This window comes from Chelmon rostratus, chromosome 14 (genome assembly GCF_017976325.1).
Source record: "Chelmon rostratus isolate fCheRos1 chromosome 14, fCheRos1.pri, whole genome shotgun sequence".
Lineage (NCBI taxonomy): Eukaryota > Metazoa > Chordata > Actinopteri > Chaetodontiformes > Chaetodontidae > Chelmon > Chelmon rostratus.
In genome coordinates this window covers 7,391,236-7,409,724 of record NC_055671.1, presented here as the reverse complement: position 1 = coordinate 7,409,724, position 18,489 = coordinate 7,391,236, and the positions used below count along the sequence as shown (strand labels likewise).

General features: G+C 40.4%; 2 protein-coding genes across 2 annotated transcripts; one reads left to right on the top strand and one right to left on the bottom strand.

Moving 5' to 3' along the window:
• Nucleotides 1-416: 416 nt before the first annotated feature.
• On the top strand, nucleotides 417-6,643 carry npm1a (nucleophosmin 1a). The gene is made up of 11 exons (XM_041952440.1): nucleotides 417-551; nucleotides 1,900-1,979; nucleotides 3,291-3,410; nucleotides 3,680-3,773; nucleotides 3,966-4,075; nucleotides 4,161-4,237; nucleotides 4,695-4,752; nucleotides 4,839-4,919; nucleotides 5,108-5,218; nucleotides 5,342-5,416; nucleotides 6,044-6,643. Exons 1-11 carry the CDS (start codon nucleotides 503-505, stop codon nucleotides 6,092-6,094), a joined length of 906 nt encoding a protein of 301 aa, XP_041808374.1. The 5' UTR covers nucleotides 417-502; the 3' UTR covers nucleotides 6,095-6,643.
• Nucleotides 6,644-9,791: 3,148 nt separating this feature from the next.
• Nucleotides 9,792-14,030, bottom strand: cldn7b (claudin 7b). The gene is made up of 4 exons (XM_041952124.1): nucleotides 13,577-14,030; nucleotides 11,311-11,475; nucleotides 11,134-11,218; nucleotides 9,792-10,782 (listed from the first exon to the last, which is right to left on the bottom strand). The coding sequence occupies exons 1-4, from the start codon at nucleotides 13,797-13,799 to the stop codon at nucleotides 10,632-10,634; spliced, it is 624 nt and encodes a 207-aa protein (XP_041808058.1). The 5' UTR covers nucleotides 13,800-14,030; the 3' UTR covers nucleotides 9,792-10,631.
• Between the last annotated feature and the right edge of the window lie 4,459 nt (nucleotides 14,031-18,489).

Here is an 18,489-nt window from a genome sequence, read left to right as displayed (position 1 = left end):
ACACTGACTACATATACAGTACAGTGCATGTTTAAATAATACGACAACAAAGAGTAAACTAATTCAAATAATTTTCACAATCAGAATTATGGGCCTTTATTGTCCACAATAAAATTCATCAGTGACAAAAACATTCACTAAACTAATACAAGAGAAATTGGGTTAATAAAGTCCGCAATGTTTAAAAAAAAAGCATTGCAATTTTTAATCATTTTTTGATATTTGACCTTTTAGATATTTCAGGGTTCAGGTTTGTCGAAAATTTTACGTTCTGAAGTCATACAGAGAGAGAAAAGCACAGCCGGTGTGCTGTGTGCGTTACACACTGTGGTGCACTGGGTGGCGCTGGTTCCTCTGTACGTGTCTTGTTGGTTTTCTTTTCAGCATTAAGCAGAGAAGAAGAGAGGAGGCGGAGCCTTATGTTAGTTAGCAGTTAGTAGTTGGAGTTAGTTGTTCTTCCTCTGCAGACAAGCAGCAGGTTGTCAGCGTTTTAATCTGTAAAATGAACGGTTTAGACGAAGAGCCAATGGCGCCACAGACCTTTCTTTACGGTGAGATAACTTCTGCATGTCCTATGTGACTTCAGGGCTTTTAATATTACGTGTCCTCATGTTTGACTGCTGATATCTAGACGAGAAACATATTCACTTTCGCTGTCCGGCTGCATTTGGTCCATTCTAATGCAAAGTTATGCTTCTGTTGCCATATTTAATAAGTTAAAGTGTGATATCTGGTGTTATTAATAACACTAACATAGTAGTAGGAGGTTGAATCAGCGGCTTCAGATCAGACTGCCATACACGTGTTTGACTATCAACATGGCGGCGCCCATGACTGGTGAACAATGTTGATATTTAAGCATTTTCTTCACACTAGACGTTGGGGTTGTTTTGTGGTGTCGTTTACATGCCGTGTTGTTTGACTGCAAACTTTTAGCTAATGTTCGGCCTGACAGTTTTTAGCTGGACGGCTCAAAGCCAGCTCAACGTGGGTTCAAACACATGCGGACCCTGCTGACGTCCTCCTCTGGGTCGATAACGTGGGCCCCGTTACCTTGTTTGACTTTATCCCGGGAAACACTTGTTTAATGTTTTTTACTGCTCAGACAGTATTGTGACTGAATTAGCCCTCAAGTCACACTGTATTAACGTGAATGTATGAGGTTTCGTCGGATCACCTGCAGCTCTTTGTCCCATCACCCAGTCTGAACTTTCCCTCCTGGTGAGATGGAAACTGTATATTTTTAGACATGACTTACACTTTCTCTGCAGACAGGATCATACTCTCTTATGCTGCTGAACTTGACTGAGATCGGAAATAATGTGAGCCACAAACTCTGACTTGAATTAGAAAACAGGGTACTGAGTAAAAATATTTCCACACACCTGTAATATCCCTGTAATTAATCAGTTAGGAACAGCTGCACTCTGAGAATGAGGTTCCAGATGGAGATAAGAAATCTGGTAAATTTGCTGCTTTATATTTTAGATTACTTTAGAATAGTGTGAGGCAGCTATGCCTCTTTACCAAAAGTACTCTTTACCAAAGTATACTGAAAAGTTATATTCTTAGCTTCTTAAGAAGTGCAGTGAAGTTAGATTTGTCTCTCTGTGTTCTAACTATTAGGAAGCACCACAGACCCCAACAGCTGTGAATAGTTTTCAGTGAAATCATTGGATAGTTATCTCTTGCAATTGAGGGGACTCAAGGCCATGTGGAGTTGTTCATATCAGCAGTCTGTAGGGCTCCCTCTTGTGTGCATTTGAATATTTGCACTTTACACCCCAAATGTTTCCTGTGTGTCACAGATCAAATGTGCGTATATGCTTCAGCTCCAGAGCTGCCGCTGTTGTAGGAATTTGCTTAATTTTTTTCTTACCGTTTGAAATTTTTCTTCAGGCTGTGTGCTGGAAGCTGGTAAGGAGGTGGTGTTCAATCCTGAAGACGATGACTTTGAGCATCAGTTAGATCTGAGGATGGTAAGTACTCTCCGGTGTTCAGAGGGCGCCTGTAATGCAAACTATAACACATCATTTATTAAAACTTGTTCTATATTCTTCTGCTGACCACCATTTTCGCTATTTGTGAAACTTTTTTGAACTATCACCACTCTGCATGTTCTCAGATTGCATGGCACTTTCTGGCATTTCTTTGCTCTTGTCATATTATCGGTATCTCCTGCACAGCTGAGGAAACAGCACAATCGTGGCTGGAAGTCGGGAGTATAACACAGCTATAATGTCAGGAATCACAAAGAAAAAGACAAAAGTTTAATTTATTTATTTCTAAACAATAAATGGAATCTGCATATACAACATTTTTGCGCTAACAAGTGCTACCAATGTTACAACCTCAACAAACTAGGCTTTTTAACCTCTCCTCTCTGCTCTGTGTAAACACAGCCGGCACTGAAGTAATCTTTTCACTGAATATCCGTCACATGAGTTTATGGAATAAAGGGATTTTGATGACATATCGCTGTTTTAGCCTTAGCTTTGCTTATTTTCCCTGTCAAACATGCAACAATCATTTTACACTGAATAGATTGTGTGATTCATGCCTTTGACTTTTCCTCACACTCTTTTTGTTGATTGCAATATGGCCAAGTGCAACATCCAAATTGCAAAAGCTGCAGTAGTTAAAGGTAAAATGTGTCACAACATACCATTATAAATGAAGCATTGTGCTGCTACAGAGATGCTCTGGCCTACAAATCATCTTCTCCAGACATAGGGGAACATAATTATTTGGTATAGACCCCAGCAAAAATCACGTCCCTTTTTAAAAATTTTTTTCAGTGAAAATAAAATACAAAAATTACTGTTCCCACTAAAATTATGACTCATATTGCAATCCCATAATTAGTTTTGGGTTTTTTTGCAAATCAGCCCTGGTCAGTATCCAAATCAAAAGTCAGTAACTGGCAGCAAGTTTTGCATTTGTTCAACCAAAAAAAGTTTTCATTTTAACTAATAATTGTGTAGCGTCATCTAAGACGTTTATCATACTGTGAAAATCTCATACCGTTGCAACTTGTCTGTGTATGTGTGGTTGCACATTTTACTTTTTGAGAAGGAACTAATAAATTGCATGGAAGAGGACACAATCTTTAACACGCCTGTGGTGAACCATCACAGAACCAAGTGTTTGATCTGCTTTACTTTCACACATTACACAAAATGAACCCAACAGGGAGAAGTACCCGAGTTTGCTTGAAAGTAACCAATCGAGTCAGGTGTGAAAGCGCCCTAAAGCTTCATGTAGAATTACAGCCACATTTCCCTCTCTAGGCCTGCGTGGACCCCAGCACGAAAGATGAACTTCACATGGTGGAGGTGGAAGGACAAGACATAGAGGGGCAGAAAATCAAGGCAGCACTGGTCTCACTGAAGCCCTCCAATCTGCCAAGTGTAAGTAAACTTCATATGTGTCAGCGTGTCCAGTTTCAGCCTCCAGTCAGCCACCCACACAAGTCTAAGGTTGCATTGAATGAACTCTAATGAATGCTCATCACCAACATTGGTTCAGGCAATTAATACCTTTCACTCATTTAAATGCTGCTCTGTGTAACATCAGTATCACTAACCAATACCGTCTTAACGTTATTGAAGACCCAGTTAGATTAGAGTCACCGTTCAGGCCTGTACAACATGGATGCTAATGTGGGTGTTTGTTGCAGGTGTGTCTCGGTGGTTTCACGATCACACCCCCGGCAGTCTTCCGTCTGAAAGCAGGTTCTGGTCCAATCCATATCAGTGGGCAACACCTCGTCAGTGAGTATTAGTTGAAACAGTTTACAGGTGATTTAAGTGGTCAGAAAGACGCGTTCAGTGTCTGATTAATGTGGGGTTTCTGCATTAGTAGCTAGTTTCAAACATTTTTTTTTTTTCTAGCACAGGGTATCCACTTGGTTTTGGTGGTAGTGTTCAAACCTAGTCTACAACACTTCTGAATTGCCCTTATAGTGATGGAGGCTGATCAGTCTTTTGATGAAGATGACGACGATGAGGAAGAAGAGGAAGATGTCAGAACATCAAAGAAAAGACCAGCTTCCTCCCCTGCCGCCAAGTCTCAGGTTTGTTTGACATCCTTCACTGTTTTAGTTTAAAAAGTTGTCTGAATTCATGTGGCCATGACCCACTTTTTTAACCTCCTCACAGAAAAAAATGAAAATGGACATAGAGGAGGATGATGACGACGATGAAGATGAGGATGAAGATGACGAGGACGATGATGAGTGAGTATCAAGGCTCACACACTATGCTGACTTTTTCGAACGACACAGGGAGTGTGCTTCCGACTGGATGGTGAGGGTGCTTTTTGATCTGCTGCTCCCTGAGAAACAGTTCAGCTGTATGTTTGTTTGACTGGGATTGTTTCTCAGCACTCAGGACAACAGTTTGGACCTCAGCTGCTTGCAGTGCAACACATTTGGCATCATAACAGACAACAGGGAATATTTCAGTTTGCAATGTAAGCCGTTATTCACAATTAAGGTACTAGCTGTAGTGTAAGACACAGAGGACCATATCAATTAAGTCTATGCTTATTTTTGGTACAGGACGAAAACTGTTCACAAGATGTTGTGGCTTCCCAAAAACATTCTCCAAGACCTAAAAATGATTATCATCACTTCTAAATGTGATGGTTGAGAATTTTTTTTTGTTTACATTTTTAACCATGATTGTTTTTAGGGATGATGAGGAGGACGATGAGGAGGAGGAGAGCGAAGAAGAAGAGTCACCTGTTAAGGCAAGTGCATATTCCGTACAGTTAGGGCAGTTCCAGCCGAATGAAGGTGCAGTAATTTCTCACTAACAGCTGCTTGTTTGTTGCAGGCCAAGGCAGCACCACCCAAACAACAAACCCCTGCTCAGAACGGCAAGAGCTCAAAACCCAACACTCCGGCCAAAAAGCAGGTAACAGTTAGCTTTCATAGACAGGACTCTGTTAATCCACTGATGAACATGTTGGCACTCTACTTAACCACTGTTGGACGTCGTCAGTATATTATTTTTAAAGACAAGAATTGCCTGCAAAGCTTTCTCTTACCTGATTTAATTTCTATTGATCTTTTCCTAATGTCTCAACCTGATGTTGTTCATAGGAAAAGACCCCTAAAGGTAAGGGTGAGAAGTCGCCTAAAACCCCACCCACTCCCAAAGGAAATTTAACACTTCCTGAGATTAAAGCCAAGATAATGGAGGCAGTGAAGAAGGTCAGTGTCCTTGTCAGATATATTTATTGTTTCATTACTCTCCTTTTCTTCCATTTGAAAATGTAATACATTAAGGACCCACTTTAAATTTGCTCATTCCTTGTAATTCTTTCCACTCTACAGGGAAACACGTTACCCAAGGCCCAGCCCAAGTTTGAGAACTTTGTGAAGAATGGTTATAAAGTCTCAGATGCCAAGGTACAGTCCAAGTCTCTGGTGCTACCCATCATTGTCCTCAATTAACAATTTCACCTATAAAAAGTTTAATACACCTGGGAAAGACTGATGCTTGTCATTCCTCAATTTGACATTTTGAAACTACACAGTTCAATTGAAACTGTTTAATGCTAACTTTTACTGTCCTAAATTGTACTAGTTAGAAACTGATGTGCCTTCCCATCATAAGGGTTTGACTTGAACACAACTTGTAACCATTGGTCATATATGATGCATGGATCAAAATATGGAAGTTAAAAGAGTTCTGCCCATTTTCTTATGATTATAGCATGTTTTGTAGAGTAATGACAGGAAATTAGCATCTTTGTAATTCACTCTGATCATATGTGTTATAGGTAAAAGGGGATAAAAACTGGCCGTTGTTTACCCATTTTTTTATCATACCACTAGGGGGCTCCAAAGTTTTCAAATCACACAGCAGAAGCACTGTTAAAGTAAACATACCTAATTCTTTATGTTCAGGAATAATGGAAGTTATCAGAAAAGACATACTGTACACAGGAAAGACTTTGAAAAGAGACATTTAAATGTTTGAGTCTCTGCTTCATGTTTTGGCCACCATGTTAATTGACTTTGTTCTTTCTTTAGGCTATTGCAGAGCTGTGGAAGTGGAGACAGACGGTGAAGGATCCTAAATAATCGTCTCTGTAGTTTTATTGTCCCTTTTTATGACTTGTTTGTACCCACAGCACCTCTCAAACCCTCTTAAGCCAACCTCGGTGCCTCACACTTCATGCATCACCAATTCAAAATCTAGTCCAGCTCTACCTGCCCCCCCTGTATGAAGAGACTAGAAGCATGGCGAGGTGGATGGTGACAGGTGGTGTCTTTCCTCCTCCATCACCCTCTCTTTAGGGCAGAAAAATGATTTGGTTTGTTGAATAAACCCTGGGAGAGGATATCTTGTGCTTTTTTTATATAGCTATATACAGTACATATACAATAAAGTTTGATTTGGCCTCATGCAGGAACAATAAAAATGCATCAGATTAGTACCCACACGTAAAAACACACACAAGACTAGAAAGCAGCTCAAGAAACTCTGAATTAATTACTTTATAATTAACCTTAATGTTGGCCATGGTCGCTTCAGCAGTAATGGTCATTGATATAGCTTGAACAGTATTGATAGTCTAGTACCCTCATGAACGTTAAAAAAAAAAAAAAAAACTTTTGCACTTTTTGAAACGTTTTGAATGTTTATGCTATCGTGAGATTCCTGAGTTTAACATCCCGTGACTACGAACTGTCCACTTAATACCAGTTTGAAACATTGCATCAGAATTCAACTTCTTGTTGTAATTTTTCCTGTATTTTACCGTCCGGAAATGATCAACCATTTGGTATCAAGCAACAGGCTGGGTTAACCTTTAAGCGCCATGAATGAAGCGGCCTACACGAGTGCAGACTTGTCTATTTCACTTGTTTGTATTGCAATGACGACTACTGGAAAATAGGCCCAAGGTTGAGAACGTACTCTGTGAGCGACTGAATGCATGAAGGAATTTGCAAATGAGTTTCTCGGAGGTTTTTTTATTCAGTTTCGAGGAAACCAGGATTTGCAGATGTTCTAAGAAATTCCCTCCTGTACTCAGGTTTAATGAAGCCACAGATCCTGTGCTCGTCTCACCAGTTAAAGTAATATTAAAAATGTTGCATGAGGCCCGTCATGGCAGAAGATCATTCCATGTTCTCAAGAAACAAATGTATGTTTGTATGACTTAAACTTTGCTGTGGGTTTGGATGGGCTGTCCAAAGATTAATCGAATAAAATAATAATTTGGAAGCGTTGCAACTGTTCTATTTCTCTATTAGAATAACTGATCATTTGACCCGTTTTTATTAAATATACAGTGAATAATTTTCTTCAGTTCTTTTTTTAAACGATGTGCAACAATATTAAAATGTCAAACACAGAAAATTGTGTTTCTTTCAACGTCCATTGTAGAATCAAATACATCTTTGCTGTGTTTTGCAGTAACTATGGTTGGTGTACACAGCTGTCTCTTTCTTGGATTCTTTTTTAAGTGGCTTGACTTTCCCTGCAGGACGGCTGCAGAAAGTGCTGTTTCCTAAAGAGTTGAGTATTAAAACGGTTAATGCTGAATCCTGAGAGAACTCATGAGGAGGTTATCTGCCCTTCAAAATTCATTTATAGTTCTTTAATCACTAGGTGGAATTTCAGCTTTCAATTTCAATTAGAAACCCAACTTCAGCTCATGAGGTGTGAAGTGTCGGTTTTCTGCTCATGTTGCACCTGATCGTGCTCCTTCCTTCACTAAGATGTGAAACTGGCTGTTTTCTCCAAATGGCGCGTGCTCCCTTTTTTTTCTATAGATTTTTGCAAATTTTTTTTTATTGACTTATCAAAACATTTGATAAAATCTCTGCAGCACAATGTGTCTTATCGCCTCTTCAAACATGAACACAAACCAACTGTGTGATTAAAGCTGTGGTTAGATACAGTGCAAGTGCACAAATACTTTCTCTAACAGTAACAATGATTTTATTTTGCCTTCAAATCTCTGCATTGCCGTGATGTGTGTCTGTGAGCTTTTATTTTGTGTTTCTGAATATAACAGTGTTGAGACTGTTATTCTTGCGTTCCGCTTCTATGGTCGTGTGATGCACGTCATCCAGCTGAAGTGTCGAACAGGTCGCCTGACATGTGGAGACGCACAGGAGATTCAAAAACAGGGAGGACACTTGAAGGCACTTGAAAAGTTAAGGGGAAAGCAGATTTTGTGGGGGTGGAGAGTCTAATTTCAACTCCATCCAGCATGAGGCACATTTTTTCCACTGCAGCTGTGCCTTGTGGTTTAGGCTTGTAGGCATTTTCTTACATTTAAGAAAATCTTGTCCCGTGCAGCTCTAACATGAGTCTACAACACATGACTCCAGTCATTCTTCTTGAGTGTGTGCATGTTTATGTGACGGCAGTGTGAGTAGTGGGTTCACAGACTTGGTAATACGGCCACCCTGAGACCTATCTGCTCATTTTTACCCTTAATGGTCCAATAAATGATGACTTAGAGTCATGCATCATTTACTGTCAGGATGATAAAAAGGGTGATGGACAGAGATAATTTATCATCATTTGCTGGTTCAGTAGCACAGAAATGTATGATGTGATGTCCTGGATTTACTGTGATAAATAGCCCAGCAATGATTAGATGATTAGATTAGAGAAGCCAACAGGTGTACGTGGTCAGAATGTATGCAGTGGGGGCAAATGTTTGCACGGGAAGCTGCAAGACTGAGAGGGAAGGAATGGTCACATGAGCCGCTCTGAATGCTGAATACTGTGACACACACCCTGATAATGACAAATTACAGTCATCAGCAAATATTCTTTTGATGAATATATCAACAAAGTATGCATTATTATCAGGTGGTCACTTTTCTCAAGAAGTGTTGATAGGAAATCTGATTGAAAATAGTTCTCTGGTTTGGCTGCATCATGTGAGTTTATAGGACAGAAGCAGACTCGGGTCAGATGGTTTGGCCACTTAGGAGTGAAATCATTATCGTTATTACTTTTCAGATCTGACCTGAGGGGAGGAAAGAATAATGATTGGAGAACAGCAGGCGAAATGAGAACAGAGGAAAAGAAGAACTGGAGCAAGACACTGCTGGGTCCGATAAATGTCAAGAATCATAACTTGAAACCTTATAATGACTAAGTGAGGAATGAGGTGAATGTGTAACAGCTCAGAATGGATGGCGTATGCTGGAGTACACACTAATACTTTTACTTATACTTTGAAATATAATACACTATTTATAATGTGCAGTACATCCATGCATCCATGCAGGATATGCAGCGTCTGCCCGACTGGACGCAGTTACTTATACACACCACAAGGTGGCAATAAAAGCAAAGCAACTCTCATTTTGTGAGCCATTATGATGCCGTGTGCCCATCAACACACAGGAAGATGGCTTCCAGCCAGAGAAAAGTGAGGCCCTGATGAGTTCAGACTCCTGCCTCAGTGGGAAAATCATCTGCAGCCCGTGTCTCTCATGTTTGCTCACTAACTCTTCAGATGCCAATATACTGTATGAACGTGTCTCACTGCATGCAGGACTGATCTTACATGTCCCATTATTCTGTTGTTGTGTGTATATTGGTGTATAGCCTCTTTTTTCCCCATTATTTTATTCATATTTTCATTTATTTTACTTTCCTCTTTTAAATTTTATATAGCTTACTGGTTAGAAATATTTAAACAGTTTTAATTGTCTGGGTTTTTTAATTCATTTTGTAAAGCAAAGATCACTGTTTTCTTTTATGTAAGGTTAGTTATTCTGCATATAATAATTTCCACAAGCCAGAAACGGTACATTTTTCACTTTTATTTTATGTACAAACACAAAATCACAATTTAAAACATTTTAAAAAACTGAAAATTTGATGAGTGCAGCAACAGCCATTGAGAATTTAAAAAACAGGAGCAATAAGCCAAGCCCATTCACACAAACTGCGATCACAGAATTAAGCCCCATACAGCTCACAACATCTGCTGCTGTACGTATGTCAGCCAGAACATTGGCAATGTGAGTTAAAGGAATCAGTTAACTGTCATTCATATACTTGCAATTTCACTCTGGCACTTGATTTAAACAAATAGTCTACAACGATGTCACAGTCATATAAATAAGGTACAAATACATGGAAATAATGGTAGCAAATTGCTTCTCAGGTGCCAGATGTTTAAACCTATATGGATGCAGCCTACATTGTAACAAATGGTGCAACATTTGTCCATTGCAATATCTGATTTCTATTCAGTGCATTCAAAGTTTTCCCAAACACACTGTACACTCCAGCATGCGAAAAATATCCTCTACATACCAAGTTGTATAATATGACGAGTGTTTCACCTTAATCTTAACTTAGTGCTTTACAGATGTCAACTAAGTGAATGGTATACAAATCACTAAGCAGTGACTGTAGTTCCAAAGAGGGCACGGCCAATGAGCTCTTCAAGAAGTAAACAGCCATTATTTAAAACTTTAATGCATTTGTTAAAATATTATTACAGTAACATCACAGGGTAGCCCTGAAGACGCTAAAATAAAAAAAAACAGGTACTCCTGGGATACATCTTTTCAATCTCTGAGTTGGACTACATGTCAAAGTGTTCCTTCAGCCTCTAACACTGTCCTGTCCTGTTCAGACGTATTCCTTGCTGCTGGGGGGTCTGGAGATGGGATACTTCGGTGTAGGTTTCCCTCTTGGGCAGGATGCTGACAGCATGCCGCCTCCTACTAAAGCCAGGAATGCTCCGGCCCAGGCGATGAAGATGGCGGAACCAAACTCATACCTTCAGAGAGAGAAGTTGCAGTGAGTGAAAAGGGTTAACAGGTGCCAGCAGAGCTCCAGCTAACATCAAAACAAACGTGCACAATGCGTTTGTTGGCACAGGAAGAGTGGTTGGACACATGCAAATATCTGGGTACAGAATGGGGAGGAGGATGAGCTTAAAGCCAGTATCTTAAATAAACCAGCACATCTAATGTGTGGAGACATTGTATTATTAACTAAAGGAAATGATCAACTTGTTGTTGGGTGGCACCTGTTCTGGTTGGCAATGCATTCACTTTATTCACATAGGCACCACAGCAAAAATGGTACATAAAGGTAACACTTCCAGCTTAAATCCTCATGCACTTACTTGGTATTGACAGGAGTGAAGGGGTTGTAGAAGGCTTGGATGATGTCGTGAGTATACCAAGCGCAGGCAACGATGGCACTCAAAGCTGTGGGAAAGCAGAGAAGATCATCACTGACGCCGTTCACAGTCCAGGAAGAAGAAATACACCAAACAAAACAGCGCTGAATGACTTCTTACCTCCAATCAGGATGATGATGCCTCCAGTCATGGCAATGCGGGACTTGCGTGTTTTGTCATCTCCTCCGCAGTTGGTGCACTTCATCCCCATGCAGGCTGCGCCCAGGCCGCACACCGTCACGATGATGCTAATGATCATGAGAGCACGGGTTGCCTGGAGGGCACCTGGGTAAGGACAGGGCAGGGTTAATGCATAAATTACTGTGGCACACACTTTAAAAACTATTCAATCAAGGGAGTGGCAAAACTTGACAGGCTTGACAAAAACCAAACCGTTATTGGCATCTAAAATTTATTCCTACATTTCTGTTACAAACCTCAACTTTTATGATTTTCACATGATTTGTGTGTGTTTAGAAGCCACCATTTGGAAAAAGCAGCGTAAACAAGCACTGTTCATGTACAACAGAGCGGCTTCTGTCTCCTGTGTCTCAGTGCCGCTCCCTATAACAACGCACCACAGAAACTGGCTCTAACCGGAAGCCTGAAGGAACTCTTAAGGGGGGGTGGGGGAGTGGGTGTGCGGGTTTGTATGCGTGCAAGTCAGAAACAGGTCTAACCAGGTTTCAGGTTTCATTATAGAGGAAGACACTCCCAACTTCAGGTGCTCACAGCCTGCCTTTCAGCAGGTGGACATTTCATAGCTTCACTGCACTATGTAAAAAGACACAGGCCCTCTCTAAAATGTGAAGAATTTCCATTTAGTAATACTTTTCCCACTTTAGGAATCAATCGTTCATACTTCAGGTGTGTGTTAGTGGATCCTGAGCAGGTATTTCTGAATAATGAGCCAGTATTTGTGCACTTGCTCCATATCTAACCACAGCTTTAATCACAGTGTTTATCACAGTTGGTTTGTGTCCATGTTTGAAGAGGCGATAAGACACATTGTGCTGCAGATATTTTATCAAATGTTTTGATAAGTCAATAAAAAAAAGCAAAAATCTAAAGAAAAAAAAAAAAGGGAGCACGCGCCATTTGGAGAAAACAGCCAGAGTCTGAACTTTTAACCCAGAAGTGAAGTAGTAACAGAGCTGTAGGTGAGTCAAGACAAACACACAGGGAGGGACCAGCGTATGAAACATTTCCCTTTGACTTTGTGGCAGTTTGCGCCTGAAGGCAGCACAATCAATCAGTTGATTTTGAAACACGCACAATGAAGAATCCAACTGTCATGCCACTATTGACCCATTTAGCCACTGCTGTAAGATAACAGAGGGGTCATAAAAACCGCTACGGGACATGGACTTCTGATCTGGCCTCAGAAAGGAAATGGAACAATTGTTCCAACTTCTTCATTTAGCTTCAGATGTTCTTTTTCGCTCACAGATTACGTGATCGTCGATGAATAACCACTTTGTTTTATCACGTTTCCCTGAACCGCCCATGCTGCCACACGCCGCGGCCCGGACGGGGCCTTTTGTAATTGCTTAACCTGTTCGCTATGCAAGTGTTGTGTTCAAAAACATGAGAAAAAAATGAAACTAAAAGATTTTATGTCCTTTTCCCCCACACATTCTGTGTGATGGAGTCAACAGCTTTGGGCCTGAAACGTAGTAAAGATGGCTGTCTGCATATTTGATGCCCTACAGGCCAAAGACAAAGCAACTGTTTGTGGGGCTGGTGTTCAGGCCTGTTGACTAAACAGTGCCTCATACAGGTGTTGTTTAACCTGTAACTACCAGTGCTGTGTAATACAAGCCCTACACTTTGGAGGAGGGGTAGCCTCACTGGACCACGGCTACAATGGCTAATCATTTCCCAGGTGGAAAAGTGATGTGCACATTCCACCCTATCAAATGTTGGACTTGATGTAAGTCACACTGGGAAGCAGAAAAACCACCACGGTAAGATTCAAAACCGGGGAGAACAGTTGTAAAAGACAGCTCAGGAGTAACTGTAAAAAAAAAAAAAAAAAATGGCCGAAAGAAAAACTTCTATAGTCCAACAGGTGCATGTCTGTTACATCATTTCCTGTTACAGGTTTTTGTATAATCAGTAAAATTAGTTATACTTTTCTTTAAAACTAGTTTCATGTCCAAGACGAGCTTTGAGTGATAACGGCAGGTCTACATGTGTTTAGGACACTTCAGAGGCCTACAGGAGAAAAAAGAGAAACTGAAAACAGCACTTAACAGTTTATCCAGGTCTGTAAGCGAACAGCTCTACCCATAATATGACTAAAAACATCTTTCAAACATTTTGGACTCTCTGTTCCACAGGAGAGGACCTCGGACGCCCAGAGTCCAGTAAGTGGGTCACTTACTGTTGAGCTGCAGGATGGAGTCGTAGACTTTGCACTGGATCTGGCCTGTGCTCTGAAACGCACAGGACATCCACAGTCCTTCGTACATGGCCACCGCGGTGATGATGTTGTCCCCGACATACGCGGACATCTTCCACTGGGGCATAATTGTGCCAACTACCAATCCAATGACGCCCAGAAGGGTCAGGGCGAATCCCAAAATCTGCAGACCTGAGTTGGCCATTTCCACTCACTTCTTCTTCTTCTTCTTCTTCGACGAATCAACAAAGACGACGTCCACCTGCTATAAAAGGTACAAATCCGAAGTTTGCTTTACTTCTGCCGGAATGAGCTCCTCTGTTATTAACAATCTGCGTATTGGTTAGTTTGCTGAAAGTCAGTTCGCAGACAGCGGTGATAATACACTTTCTCAGGTGTCTCTGCGGTGATTCTTCGCGCACCTGTTGCTCTGCTGCACCTGGAATGAGGAGGGAGCAGCGGGAGCGACCTTTTTTAGGCGGTTTCTGTTGCAGGTGGGCGGGGACGCGCACGCAGTTTCGACTCATCAGCCGTAGCGGCAAACACCTGAAGTATCATGACGTCAGTGTTTCCGGAAACGGACCCCTGAGCTGCTAGATGGATAGCTAGATAGCTAGATAGATTGATAGATGTGAAGTTTATAATAAACCAGTAAATATCTTTAAATGTTATATACATATTATTTGATAAAACCAAAATAAAAGGGGACAATTAAGAGCCACCATTAGTCATTATTGTAATACATGTAAAACACTGTATATTGTAATATTTTACATTTATGATTATAATGAAGAGGGAATAGAATTACACATCAGATATGGCTACAGTGTGTAATGACACAGTACACTCTATATATTGTAGGCTGATGTATTAGATCAAAATTATAATTCCAGCCTCCTGTAAGATGGAGAAGTTTAATGCCTGCACTGAAAGTATTTATAACGCTGCTGTTTACACATGTTGTCACAGATAGGTAAAGCACCAAGGAGAGAGCCATGCTTCTGTGATGTTGCTGTCTGTTAAAGCCAAAACATGAAGTCATTACGCACAATTAGTAGACAAAGGACAATGCACAGCTACCTGTTGGCTTAACAGAGTGAGTGCCAGATTGGGAAGTTGAAGTTGTAAATGGAGATTGAGTGGAATTAAGTTCTTTACAATGAACATTATATTACCTGGAGACATGGGGCATGCAAGACATTACACAGTGTGATGTGATCACTAGCCTTTTCACCATCTGTTTTCAGGACGAGATGAACTGCAAGAATCACATCTGTAAGGAAGTAAGTTCAGAGAGATTCAACCTCACACACACACAAACACAATAGTCTTCATTATACACAAATAGAACAATCAACACCTAAACATGGCAGTATGGAGCCGTGAGCTGGGGGTATCCACCACCAGCAAGGGATTCAGCTTTTTATGAAATAAGAAATTCATTTTGAGTCATTATTAATTTCTTGCCAGGCACTTGGTTCTATATGTTACATGGACTGAATATCTTTTGCCAAGCATTACATCCTACAAAAAGCATTGTTACTCTGATATAACTCATTCTGTCTGATTTTCATTTTATATATTCCATGTAAATATCAGTGTGTTTGCTGCATTTGTTTATTTACAACCCAAAGCTAATTCAAAATATATACTGAATGTGTGTGTGTGTGTGTGTGCGTGCTCTCAGCAGACTTGAACTGAACACTCTGTCGAGGAAGAGGCACATTTCGAAACCAGGAAAATCAACACTGGGCAGCAGGAGTGGCTCGCTGCTGCTGCCCACACACGCTAAATGTTAAGCCAGATGAATAGGCTAAAACAACAACTGTTGGTGTGAATGCCGTGTATTCATGGATCCTGTTGCTATGGCAACATATAGTACATCCATTTAATAATAAGTGCATCAGATGTACTGCAGACTTTCAGTTGCGTGAGACAGAGAGTCTGCTGGTGCTGTTGTGTGAGCAGCTGATGCCTGATTCGGTATTGACTCAAGTCTACAGAGTTGAAACGTTCCCAAAAGCCAAAAGTGAATAATAGACCACAGTGTCCTGGATCAAGGCATCTACTCACTGATCAATAGACGTGTTTTCATCAGGCAGCCTAACCCCAACCCTCAGCTTCCCTTTAGACACTCATCTAGGCTGGTGCGGTTAAAGAAAACAGAACTTCTATTTTTGATTTCCTGTTAGTAGTTATTTTCTGTGTTTCTGTCAGTAACCATTCCTTCCCATTAGTTAGTTAGTACTCCTGTTTATGTGAGCATAAATAGTCACACCACCACAACAAAACATTTCCCTCGAATAAATACCTTCCTCATGACACACAAGCAGAAGGTGGAGATCTAAGAAGTAATCCAAAGCAGTGACATTGAGTTTTATTCTTAGGGGCTCTGTGCCCTGAGGGAGAGCACTTTTCAGATGACGGTTTGCTCTGACCCGTTCACTGTGACAGCATGAGAGGAAATCCCGGAACTTCCATGTCCGTTTTCAGCCAGCTAGACTTAAAAGTGTTGTTTGCCATGTCAGATTTGCTCTGATCTTGATGTACGGTGTATATATCGTACTTAAACCGGGCTACATGTCAATCCGACAGAATGGTGCATGTAAGAATCAGTTTGCCTTTTGACTTCATTCTGTGTCGTACAGCCGTGCAGTGATCTGGCGACAGCAGCTTCTGAGTTGATTCCGTAGCCTCACCTGTTGAACAGGTTTTTTTTTGGGCAGCTGCTAGTATCTGAGGAGTTCTTAGAAAACGTAAAACATGCCACCGGAAAAAAACAAACACAAATTCCACGCACAAGCGAATCCAACAGGCACAGCCGTGTAAATTACTCACACACATTCACTGGATTGCATGATAGCGTCTAAATATAGGTTAGACAGGGACTGTCAGGTTCAATTGATACTTGCGCAACATTGAGTATTTTCAGATTGATACCCACGGTCACTGAGTCATCATGCACTACAGGTGAGAGCGGAGCAGATATGTTTTGCCTGTCACAAGTCCCTCGGCCTGCCAAATGACTCATCTGAAGAGAAACAGATGACAGTGAATGCAGCAGTTTGAATGTGTTTATTGTGCTTCACAGGGCGTGTCCACTCTTGGTCAGCTCCCTCACAATTTATTCACACTTCTCTTAAAGGTAAACAGCAAGTTAATGATTATTTCTTTAAAAGCTTGATTTGGATGGTTTATACTGTATCTGTATTGTCGACTCCAGAGCTAACTGAGGAGCAGTTTCAGCCTTAAAGTAACTTTGTTTTTCAGTTGGATCATCATCATCTATGGGCAATGTAATTTCATAAAATTAAAATTATACTTAAGAACTATTAAGACTTCACTATTAAGAAGTTTTCCCCAGAAACTAACATGCTGAAGCTTAATCTCACTAAACAGAGTTATTACCCACCTGGAAATCTTTCCCAAAAACTCCTGTGATATTCTGTGTCATAATTTTGGGTGGTTAACATCTTTTTTTTCTCTGATCAGATGTTTTCCAATTAGGATTTAAGCTCGTCATCTGACACCTGTGTGCTGATGTTACCTTAGTGACTCACTGTAATCCTTCTACCCTGAGTGTGCATGCTGTAGAATCATTCTAGGGAGCAGGCTGTTGGACAGAAGGTTACATGGGGCGAGACAAAACCAAAGTAACTCTGAAGTGCAATGCTGTCATCTGGTGGTTACTGTGAATATGAAACAAAGCTACAGACGCGCCCATTTTAGCTCTGGCTCAGTGGCTGTGAGTAAAGCATCATTACCGTATAGTCTCTCTGCAGAGGGACCATGTCTGTGGCGCATTTTAAGATTTCTGAAACTATTCAGAAAATATTCTCAGTATTCTCTTATACTAATTCTATGTTTGAAATATTAAAGGCTTAACTTGATGTAACTGAATTGGGGGCAACCTTGAAGCCTAATCTTGGAAGTGACATAAATAAAATCAAGTCAAATCAAACAGAGCAAATAAACGACATCGTCAGTTTTTTACAAATCCTATATAATGTTTCCCAGTTGTGTTTGCAAAAATGCAAAGGGGAAGTGCAGGTTGTTTCTTTAATTTGATTGTACTTTCCTATTCTAATTTTAATTCTAATTTTTACGATGATCTGTGTTTTGTCCATGTTGAATATTGTCAGCAGCCATGAGCAACGGTGGTGGATAAAACTATTGTCACCTGTCAGAAACTATAAATGTAAACTGCAAGCTATGGTACATGATCAGCAGCTATGCAGTTAGAAGTGCTATTTTAGTGTTTGAATGATATCCAATTAATTCCTTAACTGCAGTTTAATTATAATATGTACAGTAGCTTGTTTAAAGCTGCAGCTGTGAAGTGCTAGAAATGATCTTTTACTTATAATATATTTCAGGTCATTTGTCACTGGCTTTTGCTTATATTATGTGAAATGTTTTGCTTCTAAGATGCAGGATGCAATCAATCAAATGATGGGTTATACCTTTTCATTGTAACATCTGTTTCTGTAATTTCGTTCATTAGCTCCGTTTTCGGTTGCCTTGCTTTGTATAATAATGGTCTTTCGCTTCATGGCAATTATCAATACTGAGAGGTCATTTTCATACACGCTGATGTAGTGTTAGTGATGTTAATATCAATGAAAGACCCCTTGAATTATGTGTAGTCACAAGAACATTGGCATTCCGTGTTTGGAAAAACATAATTAAATGCAGCACGTGTACTTCAAACCTCCAAGGTTGCAATTTTCCCACGTTTGTTCAAATTTAGCATGTAGATGCCTATAAATGAAACATGCACATACTGAGGGTAATTGGTTCCTCCAGCTATCGTGAGAACTATATTTGGTTTAATGCCTTAATCCTTATTTGCTGAATTAAGAAATATAAAGCTCCATTCAGTCTGCGTGCAGACT

Bases quoted from the DNA above. Each gene is read 5' to 3' on its own strand.
- cldn7b (XM_041952124.1), bottom strand. From the start codon at position 13,799: ATGGCCAACTCAGGTCTGCAGATTTTGGGATTCGCCCTGACCCTTCTG. The intron at 11,476-13,576 runs GTAAGTGACCCA...GTCCTTACCCAG, and splicing joins CTCCATCCTGCAGCTCAACA to GTGCCCTCCAGGCAACCCGT. The intron at 10,783-11,133 runs GTAAGTGCATGA...CTCTCTCTGAAG, and splicing joins TTCACTCCTGTCAATACCAA to GTATGAGTTTGGTTCCGCCA.
- npm1a (XM_041952440.1), top strand. From the start codon at position 503: ATGAACGGTTTAGACGAAGAGCCAATGGCGCCACAGACCTTTCTTTAC. The intron at 1,980-3,290 runs GTAAGTACTCTC...TTCCCTCTCTAG, and splicing joins ATCAGTTAGATCTGAGGATG to GCCTGCGTGGACCCCAGCAC. The intron at 4,920-5,107 runs GTAACAGTTAGC...TGTTGTTCATAG, and splicing joins ACACTCCGGCCAAAAAGCAG to GAAAAGACCCCTAAAGGTAA.